Source organism: Etheostoma cragini, chromosome 20 (genome assembly GCF_013103735.1).
Source record: "Etheostoma cragini isolate CJK2018 chromosome 20, CSU_Ecrag_1.0, whole genome shotgun sequence".
NCBI classification, from domain to species: Eukaryota; Metazoa; Chordata; class Actinopteri; order Perciformes; family Percidae; genus Etheostoma; species Etheostoma cragini.
In genome coordinates, this window is record NC_048426.1 from 19,100,143 (window position 1) to 19,119,373 (window position 19,231).

Consider the following 19,231-nt stretch of genomic DNA (forward strand, 5'->3'; position numbering starts at 1 on the left):
CATCTGGTTAACCACGGTGTACTCAGAGAAGGTACTGGTTCCCGTAAACTGCAGAATCTTCTTCCCCTTACAGGTAAATCTGTAGTTTGATGATGCCATCACATCATGACCAGTAGCAGCCCTGAATGGAGAATAAAAAAAGAACACAAGTTAAGAGTGCTTTTGTTCCATTAGAGGATGCAACTAATATTTTTAAAAGGGACCAATATGCCAAAAATGAAAAAACCAAAGACCCAACATGTGAATAGAGGTTTTATCATAATGAATATACAATTTGCATAAAATGAAGACAAAAACAAGCCAACAAACAAGGATCTAAACTATCTGTCTCCTAAAGTTGCCAAACCGATGTGGAGGTGTTGAATAAAATGTTTGTCTATAACACCAAATAAGAATGAAACGAAGACTAGAGAATGAAGAGCAAATGAAGCAGAAGGGACGATGAGAGCGCATTGAGCTCACCATGCTTTTTCACACTGGTTGGTCTTTGGACTCTTGCAGAAGCGACATTCTCTACACTGGGAGATGAATAGAGGGATAACCTTGTCTCCTGAAAGATAAAAACAATGCTGCAATGTGACAGTGACATTAATTGAAGGCCAACTTTTAGAATGGTGTGAAAAGATATATTGGTTAAATGGGACACGTAGGCCTCATTTTACATCCCTTATATACTTCATTACATCACTTAATTAATACCAAATTCTTTTTTTGTGCATTTCTGTTAACTAGTGCTGTGCCCGTTTGGGACGCATGCCTTTTTGGATCAGGCCGATTACTTGGTTCCAAGAAGTTATTTTTCACAACTTTAAAACACAAGCGTGGTTCAAACAGGCGCGGTTTATCCAGAGATTCGGCATGTTCCCTTTTTCCGTCTAGCTGTCACACATCCAGGTAGCGATGTGGCCCGGGTGGAGGAAGGAGGGAGACTGGCTTGGCCTGCTGAGGAAGCTGCTGCAGCATGCAGAACAACTGGAGAAATGTGCACAACAGCTGGCAACAAAATAATGTGCTGGAGAGCCCAAGAGCCTGAGCGTTCATCTAACGTGTGTTTGTGTATGATCAATTTCATCGTTTGCATGTAGGGTAGACAGCAATCAGTTTTTGCCGCATGATCAGTTTGTGACACGACACCTGTCGCCCACTGGAAAGACATTCTTGGGCAACCCGTTCTCATTCCCAATCCAGCAAATACCGACGCTCGGTCAGTGGCTCTCAGCGTCAGATACCGACGCACAAAACACCCTTTAGCATCTATATTGGACGCCTCAGGCAGAGCAGAAGCTCAACCCAAGCTCTGTGAGATAACTTAGTGTGAAGAGCGATGGTAGCAAGTATGAAGACCGAAAATCCACTTAAGGAGGTAGGTTGTGACGGTGGATGGGTCAAACAACAACTGCAGCCCTGTGCTGCGTGTCATTCCTCTCTCTCTCGCCCCCTCTCCTGTCTCCTCAAAATGCCACAAATCTTTTAAAAGAAGAAAGCCCAAACGTATTGGTCACAGTATGTACACGATATCCCAGCTCCGTACTCAACAGACATCTTCTCAACATTTAAATCTTCTCATCACACTCTTTGAAAGAAAAGCAAATAAATATCTAGTCCAAAATATTGTACCATTTAATACTGACCTGGCTGAAATTCAGTGACTCCAGAACCAACGCTCTCTACGATGCCGGCTGCCTCATGTCCGAGGACTACAGGGAAGCCATCTTTAGACATACTCTCCAGAAGGTGGTGCAGGTCCGTATGGCACACCGCAGTTGCCACAATCTGCAACAAAGACGGTAACCAAATAATAAACAAAACAAAACACAAAGACAAGTAAGAGGCCAATCTAATCAGAGTGCTCACTCTCAGTGGGTTCAACATTACTGGCAGCACAGTCATTTGTTTCAGGAGAACAACATTAACAAACACGAAGACCCAGTCATTGGTTAAAACGTTCTTCACCCTGGAGTCAATCCCCATAGACCCCCGTTAGCCTGGTACGAAAAACGGCTTTGGTCTCTAACGTTTATTTACCCTTCGTGACAACTGTGGTTGTTGGGGCAGGGTTAAGCTATTCATAATTGAGGACGTGCCACTTTGAGTGACAGGTGGTCTGCCATCACAGGAGGTGGGTATAGAATGTGGGCTTCATTCAGTTTGCCTCAGCTCCATCCACGCGTCACTTGTTAGCTCGTTTTTGGATTAGGCAACGTCACTGCCAAGATGGCAACAGCTGGAGTCACCAGAGATCTGCAGAATTTGAGCTTCATTTGAGCTTTTTTCGGTCACTTCAGGAACCCAGTTGACGTCACAGAGACTACGTCCATATTTTAAACAGGCAATAGTGGCCAGTGGCCCCCCACAGCTCCAACTGGACTCTGTCATCGGCCTGAGCACCAAACATGAGATGGCCTATAGAGACGAGGTCAGAGACAGAGACATCTTGGTGCCAAAACAACAACCTCCATCTCAAAGCAGGCAAATCAGAGGTAGCAAACTATGAACTACAGGAAGAGACAGAGACAAGGACACACCCCCATTACCATCAGTGGGACAATAGCGGAGAAACGCAACGGCGTCATGTTCCTTGAGGCTAACATAAGCAAAGATCCAACCTGTTGTCTTAGATTCTTATGTTTTAGATTCTATTCTGATTGCTTTCTACAGTACATACATATAGTATCTCTGGGAGAGTTGGAGGAAGCCTGAGATATAAGAACAGCAGCCTATGACAAAGACGATCCCAACCTGGCCAGAGGATGCACTTCCTCAGCTAAAAGATTGTTACACACACACCGATTGGAGTGTTTTGGTCAGGACCTGGCAGTATACACAGTGACTGTACTATCGTACATCAAGTACTGCAAAGGGAATGTATACTGTTATAGTTGGTGTCCGGCTGGCCGTGAATATTTGTTTGGTTTACTAGTTTTCTGTTGGCCTGCCCTGTTTTGTCCCTGCTGTGTTTTGTTTTCCCTCCCTTTCCCTCATGCTGAAGGCAGCTGACTAGACACGCCTGCGTCTCATCTCTAATCACCTGCTCCCGCCGTTCACACCTGCCTGCCATCTGCAATCTACAACAGCTTATCCACCCCGGCTCTCCAGCCACTCTTCGCTTGATTGTTGCTCCCGTCTCACTGGTGAAATTCGCTAAAGCAAGTCTCCTCGAGCATTTCGTCCCTCTGTGCTTTCTTCCTTTTGTTTTTCTCTCCCCACAGTTTCACCTCCACTCCTGTCTCTGCCTCCGGTCAGCTGGCATCCCCCTCTTGGTCCTCCTCCCACGGCGCCCCGCTTCCACCTGTCTCCATCTCTGCTCCACGCTTCCCATAGTGTCCTTACTCCTCGAGACTTCTCCAGCTCCCCGTTCTCGGCATCCTAGTCCCCGGGGTCTGCCTTTGCAATTCCCTTTTCCCTATTTAAATAAATCCTTATACTTTTGGTGAGCCAAGTATTTGAGTCTTTCTGTTCCTGTCATAACAGTATGTTTTATATACATATTTATTAGAATTTAGATTTACCAGGTGCACTGCTGCAAAGAATTTTGTTGTTCATATTTGCACAATGACAATAAATCTTCTGATTGCCAACAACTGCTTCATTGTAATTCTTGTGCACATGACAATGAAATAACTAGAACTTGAACTGTGTGTGTGTGTTCTGATGGTGGACGTCTCTCACCTTGATGCGGACCTCGTTGGCCTGGGGCGGCGCTACCTCAATCTCCTCAATCACCAAAGGCTTGTTGGGCTCCCACGCCACTGCTGCCTTGCACTTGATGACCTACAGGGTAGTGACATCCCATGGGATTATCAAGCATGAGATATGACAAATACTACTGGGGACTGTTGGACCATTTTATGAAGGGTTTCCAAAAAAGATCCACAGTGCCACAACCTTTAATATACCTTATCCATTGCTCTGAGTGAAGATGTAGATAGGTAAAGCAACACATCATTAGCTTCCAACATTTACTGTAAAGGGCAACATGCTACGAGACCAGGGAGAAGGTTGTGATCCTTTGTTCTATAAATCAAGGTTGCAATGTATTATGTTATTACTTATGTATGTTAACAGCAAGTGGTTTCAATCTCTCTGATACTGCTGCTCCTGCCAAAAACAAACATGATAAGCAGCAGTCTAAAGTCCACACATGAGTTATATATTTAATAGAACAGAGTGTAGGATAAGCAAGTAAACCACTGAGTAAATCCGTTGTTTCAGATTTGATAAATCAAGTGGTTCCTCTTGAATTCAGGAGAATTCCACGTATTCTTAAATATTTATTTAATCCAATGTGGAAAGTAGATTGGCTTTATTATCCCCCTCGCTTTGCCAATATCAACAGTTACACAACCCAGATGTCGATAGAGTCAAACTGTGTGTGCCAAGTCAAATCAGGAGATCCTTCACTCAGACAGAGGTGACAGAGTGACAGAGACAGAAAGAGACCGGAAGACAGAGTATTTTAAGGTTGAATAACCACAAAATGTAGCTGTTACATATGATCTGTAACATGTGATATACTGTTAAATACTGCACTGGAAAGCATTGAAATGCTTATTTTATGTTTTTTTTTTTTAGTTGATCCACACTCAAACTACTGAATCAGCCTCATACTGTAAATGTGAATTGCACACCATGAAGAAGTAAATTAAAAAAATTCATACTTCTGCAATAAATTATCATTATCACTATTTTAATGAGATACTGCTTTTGGATGGCTAGTTTGTTTATTGTGTGGAGCACCCCAATTGTTAATGTTGCTGTGCATTTAAACAGGTTTGTCAAACATATCATGTGCAATTGGAAATATGCATGCACATATTTTCCAAAAAAAGAAGACGAAAAAAACACATAAATATGAGCACTCCCATGTCAGGTTACACTTACCTTACCAGATGTGGCCATTGTTGCTGCAAAGATAGGAGTAATCAAGCAAGAGAGTAATGCAGCTGCAGGACAGGAATGAGGAGGAGACCACAAGAGACTTTGGCCTCAAGATTTACACTGTGGGCTGTAGCGGAAGTCTACACCAGTTTGACATTCAGATGTGCAGAGACTTGTTATCAGTTCCCAGATGTCTAAATCTAGGCCAAAGTTCTAGAGGCAATGTGGAATAAACAAGGACCAACCACCATAACTTAATGTAATCTTTATTGACACCAAAAGATTTATTTATGACAATTTTTAAATTTACCACCAGGCTTTAATTAGATTTCAAGATGTATTAACTTCTTAAGAGAAAAGTTGAAAAACAGGCTTTAAAGGAATAGGTCAACGTATTGGAAACTATGCTAGTCCACTGTCTTGCTGAGTTTGATGATAAGATCAAAACCATTCACATTTTTTCTCAAAGGAAAACACAGACAAATAGCTGTTGCAGACAAGAACTTTGATTACAGTTGGACTTTAATATAGTTATTATTCTAACACTGCCTGCCAGGTTTAGCAAACAGTGTTCATGCTTCTCACAAACTGCACATCATCCACTGCATAGTGTTGTGTGTTATTTCTCCATACGTTGTGGGAATGAATATTGAGTTGGGATTCAGTTAATCGTAACTTTAAGCCATTAAATGATTTTTGTGTCATTGAAAGCAACACAGCGTTGTTACTGTGGAGAAACGTTCAGGACTGTCCGGATGCTGTGGAGAACAAAACAGAAATTAGAGGACTTGCACGGCTTAATATTTAATCTGTAATAACCAGCTGTGATGCTGGTTATTACATTTTGAATGGTGAAGAAAGTATACGATTGTAAATGTACCATTTGCCTTGCTTCATCAGTTCAATGGCATCATTAACCTGGGCCAAAGTCATGTTGTGAGTGATGAACTCATCCAACTTCACCTTCTTGTCCAGATAGGCTTTAACCATCTGAGGAACACCATCCTTACCCTTAAATCCTGAGCACAGAGAACACATATAATCAAATAAGAGGTAGTCTCTGTGACAACAGTAAAATTAGTGGATTTAATTACTACTAAGACCCATGGCTGTACCAGCCACTAACAGGCCATACATATGAAAAATGGCTTTGGTTTTGTAGAAATATTTTACTAAGAAAACATGTGTAAGTGCACGCTGTGAAGAAACTGTGTGCATTGAGTAAGTGGTTAAAGCACTCCGGGTGAACTTTGATGAACAGAAAGGTCAGCTTTGGTCTTCTAAAATGCAGTACGGAAAGAATGTGGCCCGATCAGCACTGTAAACCAGACGTGTAAGCAGAAAAGAGAAAATCCAGTTCAAGATTGCAGAACAGAAAAGGGAACTACACCATGTCACTTTCATGCTGGACTCAGTTAACTTTCCATAACTTTAATGTATAATCTCACATTTGATCCTTGAGTTCTGGTATCCATTAAGTCCCATAAACAGACACACAGGGATTAGAATAATTTGAGTCAGATCTTCTGGCCTTTGGGCCTGTACGTTTTTCCACAGTTCCTTCTTTCAGGTTCCAGTCAACAAGAAAAAAGGATGCAATCCTTAACTGTAACCCATATGAAGTTGACTGACTTTTGCTGTCGCATGTATGACTATTATTACAATTGAAATGGACAACCAATCAAAAATGACAACCTGTGACAGTTACTAGTGTCATTAGTTACTGGGGATGGCCACATATGATTGACATACGTTATACCTCCAAACAGGGAGCCCTTCCATGTGCGTCCAGCGATGAGCTGAATGGGTCGGGTAGTAACGTCGTACATGTCCGTCCAGCCAACCAGCACGCTGACACCCCAACCTTTCACACAGGACTCCAAGGCACTGCGCTAGATGGAGAAACAGCACAAACTCAGTGGGCTTGTGACCACAGGGTTTCAGATCTGCAGCTCGGAAAATGTGCGCATTAATAGTCACTCACCATGACTCCCACATTCCCGACACATTCCAGAGAGAAGTCCACTCCTCCGTTGGTCATCTCAGACAGCACTTGGCTAATGGGTTTACTGTGATCCTTGGGGTTCACAAAGTCGGTCGCTCCAAACACCTTGGCCTTCTCAGACTTCTCTGGATTGATGTCAACAGCGATAATCTTCTTGGCTCCGGCAGCCTTGCAGCCCATGACTGCAGCCAAGCCCACAGCTCCAAGGCCAAACACAGCACATGTGGAGCCTGGTTCCACCTAGAGAACAACAGACTTTGGTTAACGTGGTCAACTTCTTAATTCTTGAAACGCTTTTCCGCCTTACTGTGGTGTGTACTGTGGTGCCACTGGCTGTTGGTATGTATTCTTTTCAGTTATGTTTAACATGACATGTAAACACCTTGGCAGTATTAACCGCGGCTCCATATCCTGTGCAGACCCCACATCCAAGGAGACAGACTTTGTCCAGAGGGGCAGCGGGGTCGATCTTCGCCACAGCCATCTGGTTAACCACAGTGTACTCAGAGAAGGTACTGGTTCCCATGAACTGCAGAATCTTCTTCCCCTTACAGGTAAACCTGGATTCTGCTGATGCCATCACATCATAACGATCAGCAGCCCTTAAAAGAGAATTTATTGAAATGTGAATACCAGTTCAGACTCAAGAGTTTCCATTGCTTGTGTTCTATTAGAGGGTCATTGGTTTTTCATTTTTAGCAATATGCCAAAAAATTATTTTCTGTGTCATTGTCAGACACAAGCTAAAGTTGCTCCACTGACATAGTGTTATAATAATTTAGATTTACACTTTTGTGCCTTATTATTATTAAAAAACTGTTTGCACAAGGCCATATTAATGATTGCACGTTCACAAGATACCATGGAACAGTCCTTTACTACAGAGCACAATGTGCTGCTGAGGAAAGAACAGGCGTCAGACTGAGATAAAGAACAACATCTTTGTGATTACTGTAGACTTGTTATTGCATTCCACCTTGTGTTACAAAAGCTGTTGTAAGAGAGCATTTCACTTTTCTGTACTCAAAAAATGAAGGCTGTAAAGTGATTCCTTGTTGGGTTTGCAAGTATAAATGAACTTTGATATAACTTCCGTGGTTCCTGTCCATTCTTGATGATGTAATTATCTTAACAAATACTGAGCACTATGACATAGATGGAGACAGTGCATTTAATGTTGATGCACCCTAAAATGGGTCTGTGAACACATTCTAAATCAAAAGAGATGGGAAGACAAAGAAGAACTCACCATCCTTTCTCACACTGGTTGGATTTGGGACTTTTACAGAAGCGACATTCTCTACACTGGGAGACGAACAGAGGAATCACCTTGTCTCCTGAAATTCAAAGACAATGTTGCCATGCCAAGTAATTAGAGGCCTACGTACAAAACAACAAAGCAAATGTAAAACAGGTTTGCCCAAATGAATGGCACAAATATGCATTGCTGTACCCAATGGTTACTCATAGCGCTGACACAAAGTTTGACACATCAGCTATTAGACCACGTAGGATTTCTTAAGGTTAACTGACCTGGTTGAAATTCAATGACTCCTGGCCCGACACTCTCTACGATGCCGGCTCCCTCATGGCCAAGGACTGCTGGGAAGCCATCTTTATGCATACCCTCAAAAAGATGATACAGGTCCGTGTGGCACACCCCAGTTGCAACAATCTGTGCAGAAGAAAACAAGCTTATGATGAAAACACTAACGCTCGATTCTTTGGAACAGTTGTCTTTCTTTAAAGTTGCATTACTGAATGAATTCATAGCAAAGAAACTGCTCTACGGGACTGGTCATTTATTATTTAAGGGGCTGCCGGAGGAGTTTTGGGGTTGACTTTCCCTTTGGCAATAATACTTTTTTATATGACCCTTCAAAATGATGGGAAAAAAGGTATAACTGACGAAGCTCAACATTATCCAGAACTCCATTTCTCAGCTTTCTCAAGCTTGCGTCTGGTCCTCTAGGTTTCCGTATATTGGTGTTTTTGATGATTTCGAACTAAACAGCATGGCAATCATGTTAATAAATAAACTTATTTTTTCCCATGACCCTCCCCTCAACAACAAATAAAAATACATGACCCTCCCCTATTTTTTCTCCAGTGGTCCGTTTCATAAATACTGAACCATCCCTAAGCTCTATGAGCAACTTAAAAACCTGTGAGTTTAGTAAGTACTTTTGCATTTACTATTTATTTACTTTTAGGATTCTGGCTATTAGTATTCTGGCTATAAGTTGTCTGACCAAAATAAAAATAAAATACAGTTAACAACATTATGAAGTTTTAGTGCTGTACTTGGACCAGGTATGAACACAAGTGGAGATCCATCCTTCACTCCCTTCACTGCACATCCAGATTAAGACTTTAGTTTTATGATGTCACTAAAGGATTTGCCAATGGTGAAGTCCTAAAAAACTTCAGTAATGTAGCAAGACATGCCCGTGTGTGTACACGCAAGTCTTGAAAGTGGTCGTCTCTCACCTTGATGCGGATCTCTTTGGCCTGGGGGGGGGCTACCTCAATCTCCTCCATCACCAAAGGTTTGTTGGGCCCCCACGCCACTGCTGCTTTGCACTTGATTACCTAAAGAGCATTGACTCCAGCATTACATACTCAAATTACTGGGTGCTACCACTGTAAAAAATATACTGGAATGCTTCCGGAAAGGCTTAATGGCCGTTTCAGGAAACCCTTCAAACTGTGTTTTACTATGCCAAATATAGCCATATATGAAATGTTACTATACTCTGTACAATGATCCAAAGCCAACAATCATTTAGAGGCAGCACATTGATTTGTAGCCCATGCTACCATGCAAACAACCCTCTTAGCAAATGTGGGTGCGGTGGGTTACATTTCTCAGTAACAACGGCTCTGGAAATAGCAAACATCACGTTAAAAGCAACAGTTTAAAGTCCACACAGTTATTTGGAAAAGATGCATTTTATTAGTGAAGTATAATTAATTGTTGGCAAAATTACTGGCATACACCATACTATGCTATCCTTTGAGTAAATCAGTTGTTGCCACACTTGACAAATTACGTTTTTGGATCATTATTTTAATTCCACTAGAACTGCAGAAAATTCTTGGCCTTCCACCATGATCTTTTTTGGCTTGCTAACCCCTCATCTTTGCCAATATACAGTTGCGCAAAACTGTCTGGATAATTGTGCCAAGGACATTCAATATTTCACTGAGGCAGAGGAGACAGAAGGACAAAGAGAATAGCATTTCAATTATTATGCATTGTTTATTGCAGTAAAAGTAACAATTCTAAGTCAATTTGAGTGAAATAAACATGCATGTGAAAAGAGAACTACATTAACACTTCCGATGCTAACACCGAAACACGTCTACAGGCATCAGATGGTATATTCCACCCATTCCACACGAGAAAACATTACCTATGAGTCTCATAATATGGAGAGCCTTGGTACAGCAGAGTGGTTACAGCACATGCCACATTAACGCAATATCCCAGTTTAGAGTCCAGCCTTGGGGACCTTTGTTGCATGTCATACCCGTCTCTGTCCCCACATTTCCACTCACTGTACACTGTGAAATGAAGTAAAATGCCAAAAAGAAAGAAACAAAAGAGTACTCCCATATATAAATGTGTACCTACCTTACCAACTGTGGCCATTATGAGTGTCAGAAAGTGAGGAAGGAGTTGAGGAAGAATAATCCGCTGCAGAGTGAGGATGAGAGAGACCTTGGATTGGATTTAAATACTGCTGCAATGAAAACATTCAGATGGGCTGGGACTTATTGTACGTGGAGTCAGTGGTTGTAAAAAAAAAAATTGGAAAAAAAGAACATCTTTTGCAGACATGTTATGAGCTCCTGGTACTCAAATCAGGGCCACGTGTGTGGAGGCTATTTAGAAATGACTTGGCAAAAACAAGCAGTAACTATCATAGATTAATGGCAATAAATCATGCAAATACACCTTTTAAGATGACATTTTCTTGATAAAACAATTTTCTAAACATCAAAAGATTATCACATTACTTTCATGAGTTTGTACCCTCCCTCAAGCCTTAGAAAAATCATTTAAAATACAAAGAAAGTAGTTACAAATAATGTCATGTGTTCAAATGTTTTTTTTGAAGGATATCATAAGGTTTTGAGGCGATCTGATAAAAAATGCCATATTTATGGTACAAGAACCTATGGGTGAGGGGTGACTACATCCATATAATGTCTGAAAAATCCCACTGTTTATGTAAAGTGAATTATATTTGAATGGAAAAGCCTTCTATAAGTATTCATCAGTTACAAGCTTTATGTACACCAATCTGAATGTCGGCCAGAGAAACAAAAAAAAGAGGAGTCTTAACAAAACTGAAGGCAACTCAAAACAGCTTTGTTTTTATTGTTTTAATGATCTACAGATATCGACATGGGTGACACTATACATGTTAATAACTTGCTGATACGTTGCAAATACAGGAGGGCATTTTCTATGATCAAATGCGCAGCAGTTAGTCAACACAGAACACATTATGTGTTAATAATGATTATTAAAGACAAAGTAGTAAAAGTATTCAAACAAGATGTAAAAGATGAAGAATCCAAAACATGACACTTACTATAATCACAATTTTTAGAAAATCATTTGCTTCAAAAGGCACTATATCAGAAAATAATTATCTCTGATGTGTGGTAACTTGCACTCAAAGAAATGATTGCCTCTATTAATGGCACACTTGAGTGCTTTCCACAAAAGCTGCCAGTAATAGTGACAACCATTGTTCCCAGGTTACTCTCTAGTAAACAAAATATTCTGAATAGCTCCTTTTCAATGAAACAATATAAAACGTACAAAATTATTGGGACCATCTTACACTAACAAAACTCACAGGTTTTCCTGCCTTTGTGCATCTGTTTTTCAGGAGCAGGTGGTTATCCAAGTGGTTTAATGGTTATTGTTAGCAGAACATCAGGCCATATGGTCTTTGCCTTTTACATGATTCTAATGTTATATATACATAAAAAAAACTTACTATCATTTGATAACTTTTCTGTGTTCAAACTTAAACATCATAGAGTGACATTCTGTATCTCTAAGAGTAACACTGTAACTCTTAGCTTCCAAGATTCAGGTTGATATTTTCGCCATTGTCGAGGAAACTAAATAACATAACTAACATTTACACAAACAGATAAACACTAATATGAGAAGAAAAAAAAAAGTCATCCCAGAGCCCAGACAGACATTGTAACGATGTTTAAGTCAACGTCCAAAAAAAGTCACACTTAGCAAAATAGTTTGTATCATTGAGCACCACTGGCTGTGGTGCAGAGCAGCTTCAATGTCTAATTCTTAATGTACATGCATTATCATGAGGAATGGGTGGTCACACAATACTTGTCAGTGTGCGTACATGCAAGTGTGAATGTGTGCATTTAGGATTTCTTTGTACCCAAAGGTCAGTTGCCCGATGTAAAAGAGTTGAAAGAGACAGGTGTGTACGTGGAAGAAAAACAAGGTAAAAGTGCAGTAACATACACATTAATACCCGAAACCATGCAAGCACGCACGCACACACACACACACACACACACACACACACACACACACACACACACACACACACACACACACACACACACACACACACACACACACACACACACACACACACACACACACACACACACACACACACACACACACACACACACACACACACTGATTGAAAATATGTCAGTTTTGGTTTCACACTAAAGATCTACGTATATGTGGCCAAACTACGTTCTGCCGTCATCACACGTGAGCTGCGTCTCCAGATACTTCTAATTGATTGGTTTGTAGACGGACTTCCATGTCCTCCGGTATTCTCCCCCTCTACGTTTTTTTCAACTGACTGCTGCTCTCCCCCTTTCCTACCGTTTGTTTTGTTGCGATGTTGAGAAGCAAGACACTGAAACGTTCTTTCTGCGGCATTTATTCAGACATTTACTACCACTTAACAAGTAAACTGCTGATGTATTCTCAGCTGTGATATCAGACAGCTGTATGCTCACCATCCCACACACACACACACACTCTCTCTCTCATGTAGCCTACACAGTTAGCACTGACCTATTCCTTAAAAAAAGGGTCTTCCCTGTTCTTATAACACGATGATAGCCTGTCAGAATTTCCTGTATTTGGTCCGAAACTAACCGGATCGTGGTTCAGTTTGACCCGGACCAAGACTACCTCTATTGGGCGGACCAAATTCTGGCCATTTGGTCCGGACTGTGGTCCGTGTAAGGTTTCACACCTGAAGATTTGATTTGGATCAAACTGAAAAGTCCGAAGGTCCGGACCAAACGAGGTAGGTGTAAAAGCCCCCTAAGTCACAGCACAAAGATAACACTTTGTTTCACAAGGCATTAAAACAACATAGAGCGATTATTACCAATAAACACCCAAGAGATAGGGTTGAAATGAAGGATATTACAACCAGCGGTCAATAACATCCAGACTAGACTTAACAGTTTAGATGTTTTCCTGTCTTGCCTGGAGATATAAGTATCTAAATATAAACAATATAGTATATTTGGCAGATATTGGCCTTTGAATAAAAATAAGTAAACTATTTGACAGTCACAAGTTTATTGTGACTGACACAAGTTTATGGGTCATATTAAACTTGATTATTGAGATCATATGTAATACATTAAACTGTACAAATACACACGTTGGTCAAGTAAAAACAAAAAAAAACAAACATAAAATAACACTGAAGGATGCCAGTGGTGGTGACATTGTGTCGTAGTTGTGTGAACGAGCAGCCGGCAAAATCCATGTGTAATAGACAAAGATTTAAAATTCCCCATTCCAGTTTCAAAAGACATTTTGTTTTCTGTAGCTGTGATTTACTTTTTGACTCAATTACAGTGTTGCTTCCTTAAAGCTATAGTGCGTAGTTTCTGTCGCCCCCATGAGGAATTCTAGGTAATAACAACAACACTGTCTGCGCGTTCACATGATACAAGCCTTCTGTGACAGGCGTGTCCACATGATACAAGCCTTCTGTGACTGTGCCCCATCCCGTACCCCACCCTCCCTAATGCAGTTGATAGTAGTTCAAGTAGGACACAAAGGATTTAAAAAGCATGGACTCTTCAGAAGAGGTAATTATCTTCACTCAAGCTTCTGCGCGGAAGTCAGCGGACGCCACAATCTTCTAAACATAGCTATACTGAGAGTTACAGAGAGAGTTGTGTAGAGCCTTAATTAGCTTTGTAGCAACTCTTCTGGCAATGGCTTGAATGGAACATACGTTCATTAATATCAAAAAGTTACGCACTAAAGCTTAAAGTTATCACACTGTATCTGAAAACTGGTAGTTTTATTGGTGAGTAAAAGACTTTTTTTGTTTAACCACTGACGTGCGATTGATACACTATTGTATCCTTTTAAGGGATTTTAGTACTTTTTAAAATGATATCCCATGTGTTTGGTGTAGTGCCTTTTTTATTTAAGCTATAAATAATATAATTTGTTGAAAAGTCAATGGAGATGCAATCAAATTATGCAATTGATAATTCATTTACTGAACAAAAGATGTAATAAAATGTTTGGCAGACTAATGACTAACTGACTAAATAGCAGTTCACTTGTGAGTGTTGCACTACAAACCATCCTGCATTTGGAATGGATGCAGATGTGCTTGCTGACTTTAATGGATTTTGCTAATGCAACGTGTACAGTCCATTTAAGATGACATCAGTCTGATGGGGCTATAAAGAATATGTTTGTTTTCCTCTGTGTGTGGGCAATTTACTCTATTTCACTACGATAACCTGGCTGATGACATGCTCACTAGTACTTTTAAACCATTTCCATTTTGGCACAGTTGTACTGATCCAGAGCTGGAGTTAGTTGAGGCAAACTAAATTGTCAAGATGTAGTTCATGACCTTGTTTTCACAAGTTTTTCATGAATTGTAAAAATGCTAATTAGGCATAGTAGATTAGTTTACTGTAGCAAGCATTAGACCTTTAACCTGACCTACACTGGCACCGCACTGACCTGAATTTAAAGAAAGTATTTTGGAAATATACTTTTAAATTTAGATCAGGGGATCAATAACACTTGTGTCTGTATGATAGATATGAAGTCAGAGTTGTCAGTTAATTAACTAAGCTTAGGATAAAAAAAACCCACTGAAAACAGGGGAAGGACTTTGCTTAAAAAAATTGAAAAAATGACAATTTTTGGTTTTAAAGAAAGTTATGGGCTGGAACTGTTTTCCTTTGGGCTGGGATAAGCTAAGTGTTTGTGAGCTGTAGATTCATATTTACCAAACAGTCATAAAAGCAACAGGACATGACTTTGCGTAAACAAACAAACAGACTTTCTAAAGCCAAGTGGCGCGTTATGCATTTTGAGCTATCTGCGTGTATGTACACAGCTGATGTACACGTCACTTGGCGGGTTATCGCAAGAAGAAAACAACAGTTGAGTTTAGGAAACGTGACACGGGGTTGGCTTTGTAAAGGAAACCAACGGTTGCCTTTAGAAACGTGATACACGGGACCCGATCCCCGGTCTCCTGGGTGAAGTCCTGTGTTTTACCCGTCCACCACCCCAACCAACCTTCTCATGAAGATTTTTGCCCTTACAAACTTCTCGCTATGGCGAAAATTAACACGCCATCTCAAAGTAAGTAAGTCAATGGAGGCCGAACGGTGTTGATCAACACGCTAAAAAGCGAGTATGAGTCTTGATAACACAAATTGGCATACATACGCCTTTTAATGAGAACGAGTGTTAACTGCCACCAAAAACAAGTCTCAAAAGAATGCCAGGTGGATGTTAAGGTTCTCCTATTAGCACATTAATACAGTAAACTCTAATAATACTGTCGTCCAACGGCAGTCCAGATCTGGGTCATTATTTACGTAATCCTTAAAATCCATTTAACTTGGTACAATATTTTGCTAACAAACAGATAGGAATGAAATTTGGTCACTCACATGGTCTTGTGTAAACATTTCAACATCCAGTGCTTTCGGGCTATGGCAGTGATCACTGATCTGAACGGTACTGGTTGAAAGAACATTTAAACATTAATGTTTAAAAGTAATCCAATTAGAGATGGTCCGATACCTTTTTTTGCTTCTTGATACCGATTCTGGTACCTGAACTTGTGTATACCGAGTACTGATCCGATACCAGCGTGTCATATATTTTGTTATAACAGCTATTTACTACTATCACTGTATAAACGTGATAGGATTTCTATCTTTGTTGTCGGTCTGGCTTAGGTTAGACTCTTTGTGAAACATGAACAAACACAAACAATGGATGCCACTTTCTTTTTTTTTATCCACTTTGACAGTCAGTTATAACAGAAAAAGAACAGCGTTTTAGGCAGTATTGGAGACAATGCCGATACTGGTGTCGGCACATCTCTAAATCTAACTTTACCCCAATGAAGTTCACTTTAGATCTATATTCACACACACAATCAAACACACAAACACACACACGTACAAACGAAAAATTAGAAGTATGGTGTTTCATTGCACCACCAAGTTCCGCATGGTTATGTAAGGCAAAGTTGAATAAGACAATAGTTTTAAGTGTTTTCCTTTGTTGGGGGTTACATTATGGCAAGCGAGTGACAAGGGGCACCTGTGCACATCTCGGTCCTTGTGGAAGACTTGTGATCCATCTTGACCTGTCTCATGTTTTCTGGGGTCGTTCTGGTTCACGCCACTTTAGGAGCAGAGTGGTTCATCAGTCGTCAATGTCCTCGTACACATTATCATCAAAGGGCCGGGCCAAAGACGGCTGTATTTTGCGTCGAGAATACTTGAGCTGAAGAAGGTCTCCTACCTCACTGATGACACTCAGCGCCTGTGGGGACATTTATACAATAAAGAAGCTGTCACCATGAAGGGCAATAGATGGCTTGAGGAAATATAAAGCTGCACCAAGCAAGATTTCGATGGAAAAAAAACACACCTGTCGTGTGAGAATAACTCAAAAACTTGGGCTGAAACAAAAAACATCACTGACTTTAAAAGTTACAGATGGACCCAATCTTTCCTGTTTTCCATTCCTATTACTTGGGTTTGAGGGGAAGTCACCAGTGGGGCATCTTGTTATGGCACAAGAGGCAACAAGTTCATACGGATATGTCATTTAAACAGCCGGAAGTGCTCATTCTGACACAAACTCTTGACCCAAAAAGAAGATATTCAGTTTTAAAAAGAATATTCCTTAAATATTGACTTTCCTTTTGGCTCTTTAGCTGCTAGTATGCTCACTAGATGCTAACTGTGTCGGTCTGCAGTTTGGTGCCGGGCAAGTAGCGTACAGTTGGTTTTCAGAGTAGGGATGTTAATGGTTAACTGTTCAGTTAAACAATTAAAAGCAATATTATAAGAAAGAAAAGAAAAAAAGAAAAGAAAACTGTATAATGTACAATCTGTTTCTTTACTGTTGACTGCTGGACACCAGCGGGATTCATGCCACTACATCAACAAGGATTGATGGGTTAAATCATCGTCATGGATATAGACTATTTAACGGTTGATTATCGCTTATGATATATAACCCAAAGCTTATTTTGCTCAAGCCTGTTGCGTCTGAAAACAGGGTCGCTGAGAGAGGTGAGCCTGAACAAAACCGTAAAGTTGTGAGCTAAAGAACCAAAACAATAAGCTGAGAAATGCTAATAAAAAGGCCATAGAGTTGAGTCGGTTGATCATTCTCTTTGGGTTAGTTACTTTCGAGCAACACCTTTCGCTTTACGGATACAAAAGAATTATTAAAAAATTGACTTTGTGAGTTTTATGTCAGTCCTACTGTTGCCATGCATTGCAGTTGAATGGCATTGTACCCATTTGGCCAACGAAAAGCCCCAAATGAAGTCAATTTTCACTTCAAGAAGATGAATAGATTAGTATGATTTAGCCTGTATTTGAGGTTTACGATATCAATGCATTCAGTAAAACTAAAAGGTGTTAAGAAGGACACATGTAAAAGAATTTACGTCCAGGCGTACATGCGTGGGTTTGATTAAATTAGATGGAAAAGTTGCAAAAACTTGCCAGGAGATAAAAGAGACACAAATTGACATGACACATCAAAGTACGAGAGAATGATACAGAGAGACGGAGGCTAACAAAGAGAGACTTTAACATCATGACAGATAAAAGCACCACAATACTCCCACTTACTGTCTTCATTTTATTGTATTCTTTTTCTTTTTTAAAGAGGAATGGGAATGGATAAAAGCAGTATCTCCTGGAGACAGAGTATGCATCTGTGCCCTAACCCTAACCCTAAGGACACCGCAATTAGACAACAGAAGAGAAGGTTCAACCACTATGTGAAACGATCCATATTTATGATGAAATGAGATACAGTCTGAAGTTTAAGACGTTGAGTGGAAGAGCGCGACCATGCAGGTCTGCAGTGAGCTCAGCATAGTGGAAGAGGAGCTCTTGTTGCAAGGAGTGGGCGGCTTTTTGATGGGTTGCCAAGAGCGATAGAAGCTTAACAGTTTGCACTGACGTAGAGCAACACAATGAGGAAATAGCATGATTAAAGAGGCGGTCTGAACTCCTAAACAAAAAATGGAATATAGTGTGATTACACTTAACCTGGGGGGTGAGCCAGCTGACAGACAGTGCTGGGATCAGTTTCCCCACCTATTAGACTAATCTTCTACCCTTCACCATCATCATACATCTCTTGGCTTAGTTTCTAACAAATTGAAAGTCATTTCACCAACTTGGAACAGAGCTGAATAGAGAGTATAACAAATATACAGTACGTAATAAGAAAAAATGATCTTATCTGGTACCATGAGATAAGCCTGCCAATGGTTGACTTCTCTTCCTTCTGAACTCAACAGCAATAACTTGCAAATCTGGCCAACAAGTTGAATGCTGGTAAACTTTGACAAAAAAAACAATCTGTGCACACGTCTAGTAATTAGTTCAATAAGGCCTGGGACTGACAACTCTGACTAATTAAAGACATTTTAACAACCCAGAGTGTGTTTTTTTACTAATATATTATGATTTTCCGCCCACACAGAAAAAGATCACTTGCTACTTTAGGGGGGGGGGGGCGTGTAGGGAGGGAATACATCACTTTTAGTCCAGCGCAGTGCTCACTCCACATAAGCTTCAAATCTTTTGTGTGACTTTTGTTTTACGTACGAGACTAGATAAGATACAAGGTCAACGTAAACTCTCTCTCCCTAGACAGTCTCACTCTTCTTGGCAGTTGAGATAAACAGGTTATATTTCGTATAGGCTTCGCCCTCTAAGGGCTACGCTATTGGGTTTATCCCTTCGCGCATGCGCAGTCGTGAA

General features: G+C 40.5%; 3 protein-coding genes and 1 long non-coding RNA gene across 5 annotated transcripts in view; all 4 read right to left on the reverse strand.

The window, feature by feature from the left end:
• On the reverse strand, positions 1 to 5,114 carry LOC117935794 (alcohol dehydrogenase 1-like; the record flags this gene model as incomplete). The annotated part of the gene is made up of 5 exons (XM_034858289.1): positions 4,882 to 5,114; positions 3,670 to 3,771; positions 1,632 to 1,773; positions 463 to 550; positions 1 to 121 (listed from the first exon to the last, which is right to left on the reverse strand). Coding segments are annotated over exons 1-5 (471 nt in total), but the record flags the coding sequence as incomplete, so codon positions are not given.
• LOC117935636 (alcohol dehydrogenase 1) overlaps positions 1 to 10,737 on the reverse strand; it is an 11,148-nt gene extending 411 nt beyond the window's left edge. The window contains exons 1-9 of one of the 2 annotated variants that reach the window (XM_034857954.1): positions 10,521 to 10,734; positions 9,374 to 9,475; positions 8,417 to 8,558; positions 8,133 to 8,220; positions 7,266 to 7,485; positions 6,863 to 7,123; positions 6,638 to 6,770; positions 5,759 to 5,897; positions 5,186 to 5,636 (exon numbers count right to left, since the gene is read on the reverse strand). In XM_034857954.1, coding sequence (XP_034713845.1) covers positions 5,603 to 5,636; positions 5,759 to 5,897; positions 6,638 to 6,770; positions 6,863 to 7,123; positions 7,266 to 7,485; positions 8,133 to 8,220; positions 8,417 to 8,558; positions 9,374 to 9,475; positions 10,521 to 10,538 — 1,137 coding nt within the window. In that variant the 5' untranslated portion in view covers positions 10,539 to 10,734 and the 3' untranslated portion in view covers positions 5,186 to 5,602. Of the gene's footprint in view, positions 1 to 5,185; positions 5,637 to 5,758; positions 5,898 to 6,637; positions 6,771 to 6,862; positions 7,124 to 7,265; positions 7,486 to 8,132; positions 8,221 to 8,416; positions 8,559 to 9,373; positions 9,476 to 10,520 lie in introns of those variants that run through there. The other variant, XM_034857955.1, reaches the window with a different exon arrangement.
• Positions 10,738 to 12,833: 2,096 nt separating this feature from the next.
• Positions 12,834 to 15,652, reverse strand: LOC117935642. Its single transcript, XR_004654798.1, has 2 exons — positions 12,984 to 15,652; positions 12,834 to 12,920 (listed from the first exon to the last, which is right to left on the reverse strand). It is a non-coding gene; the product is annotated as an uncharacterized LOC117935642 (long non-coding RNA).
• Positions 15,653 to 16,452: 800 nt separating this feature from the next.
• The window catches only part of sptlc2a (serine palmitoyltransferase, long chain base subunit 2a), a 20,426-nt gene continuing 17,647 nt past the window's right edge, over positions 16,453 to 19,231 (reverse strand). The window contains exon 12 of the mRNA XM_034857949.1: positions 16,453 to 16,757. Coding sequence (XP_034713840.1) covers positions 16,638 to 16,757 — 120 coding nt within the window. The 3' untranslated portion in view covers positions 16,453 to 16,637. The remainder of the gene's footprint in view (positions 16,758 to 19,231) is intronic.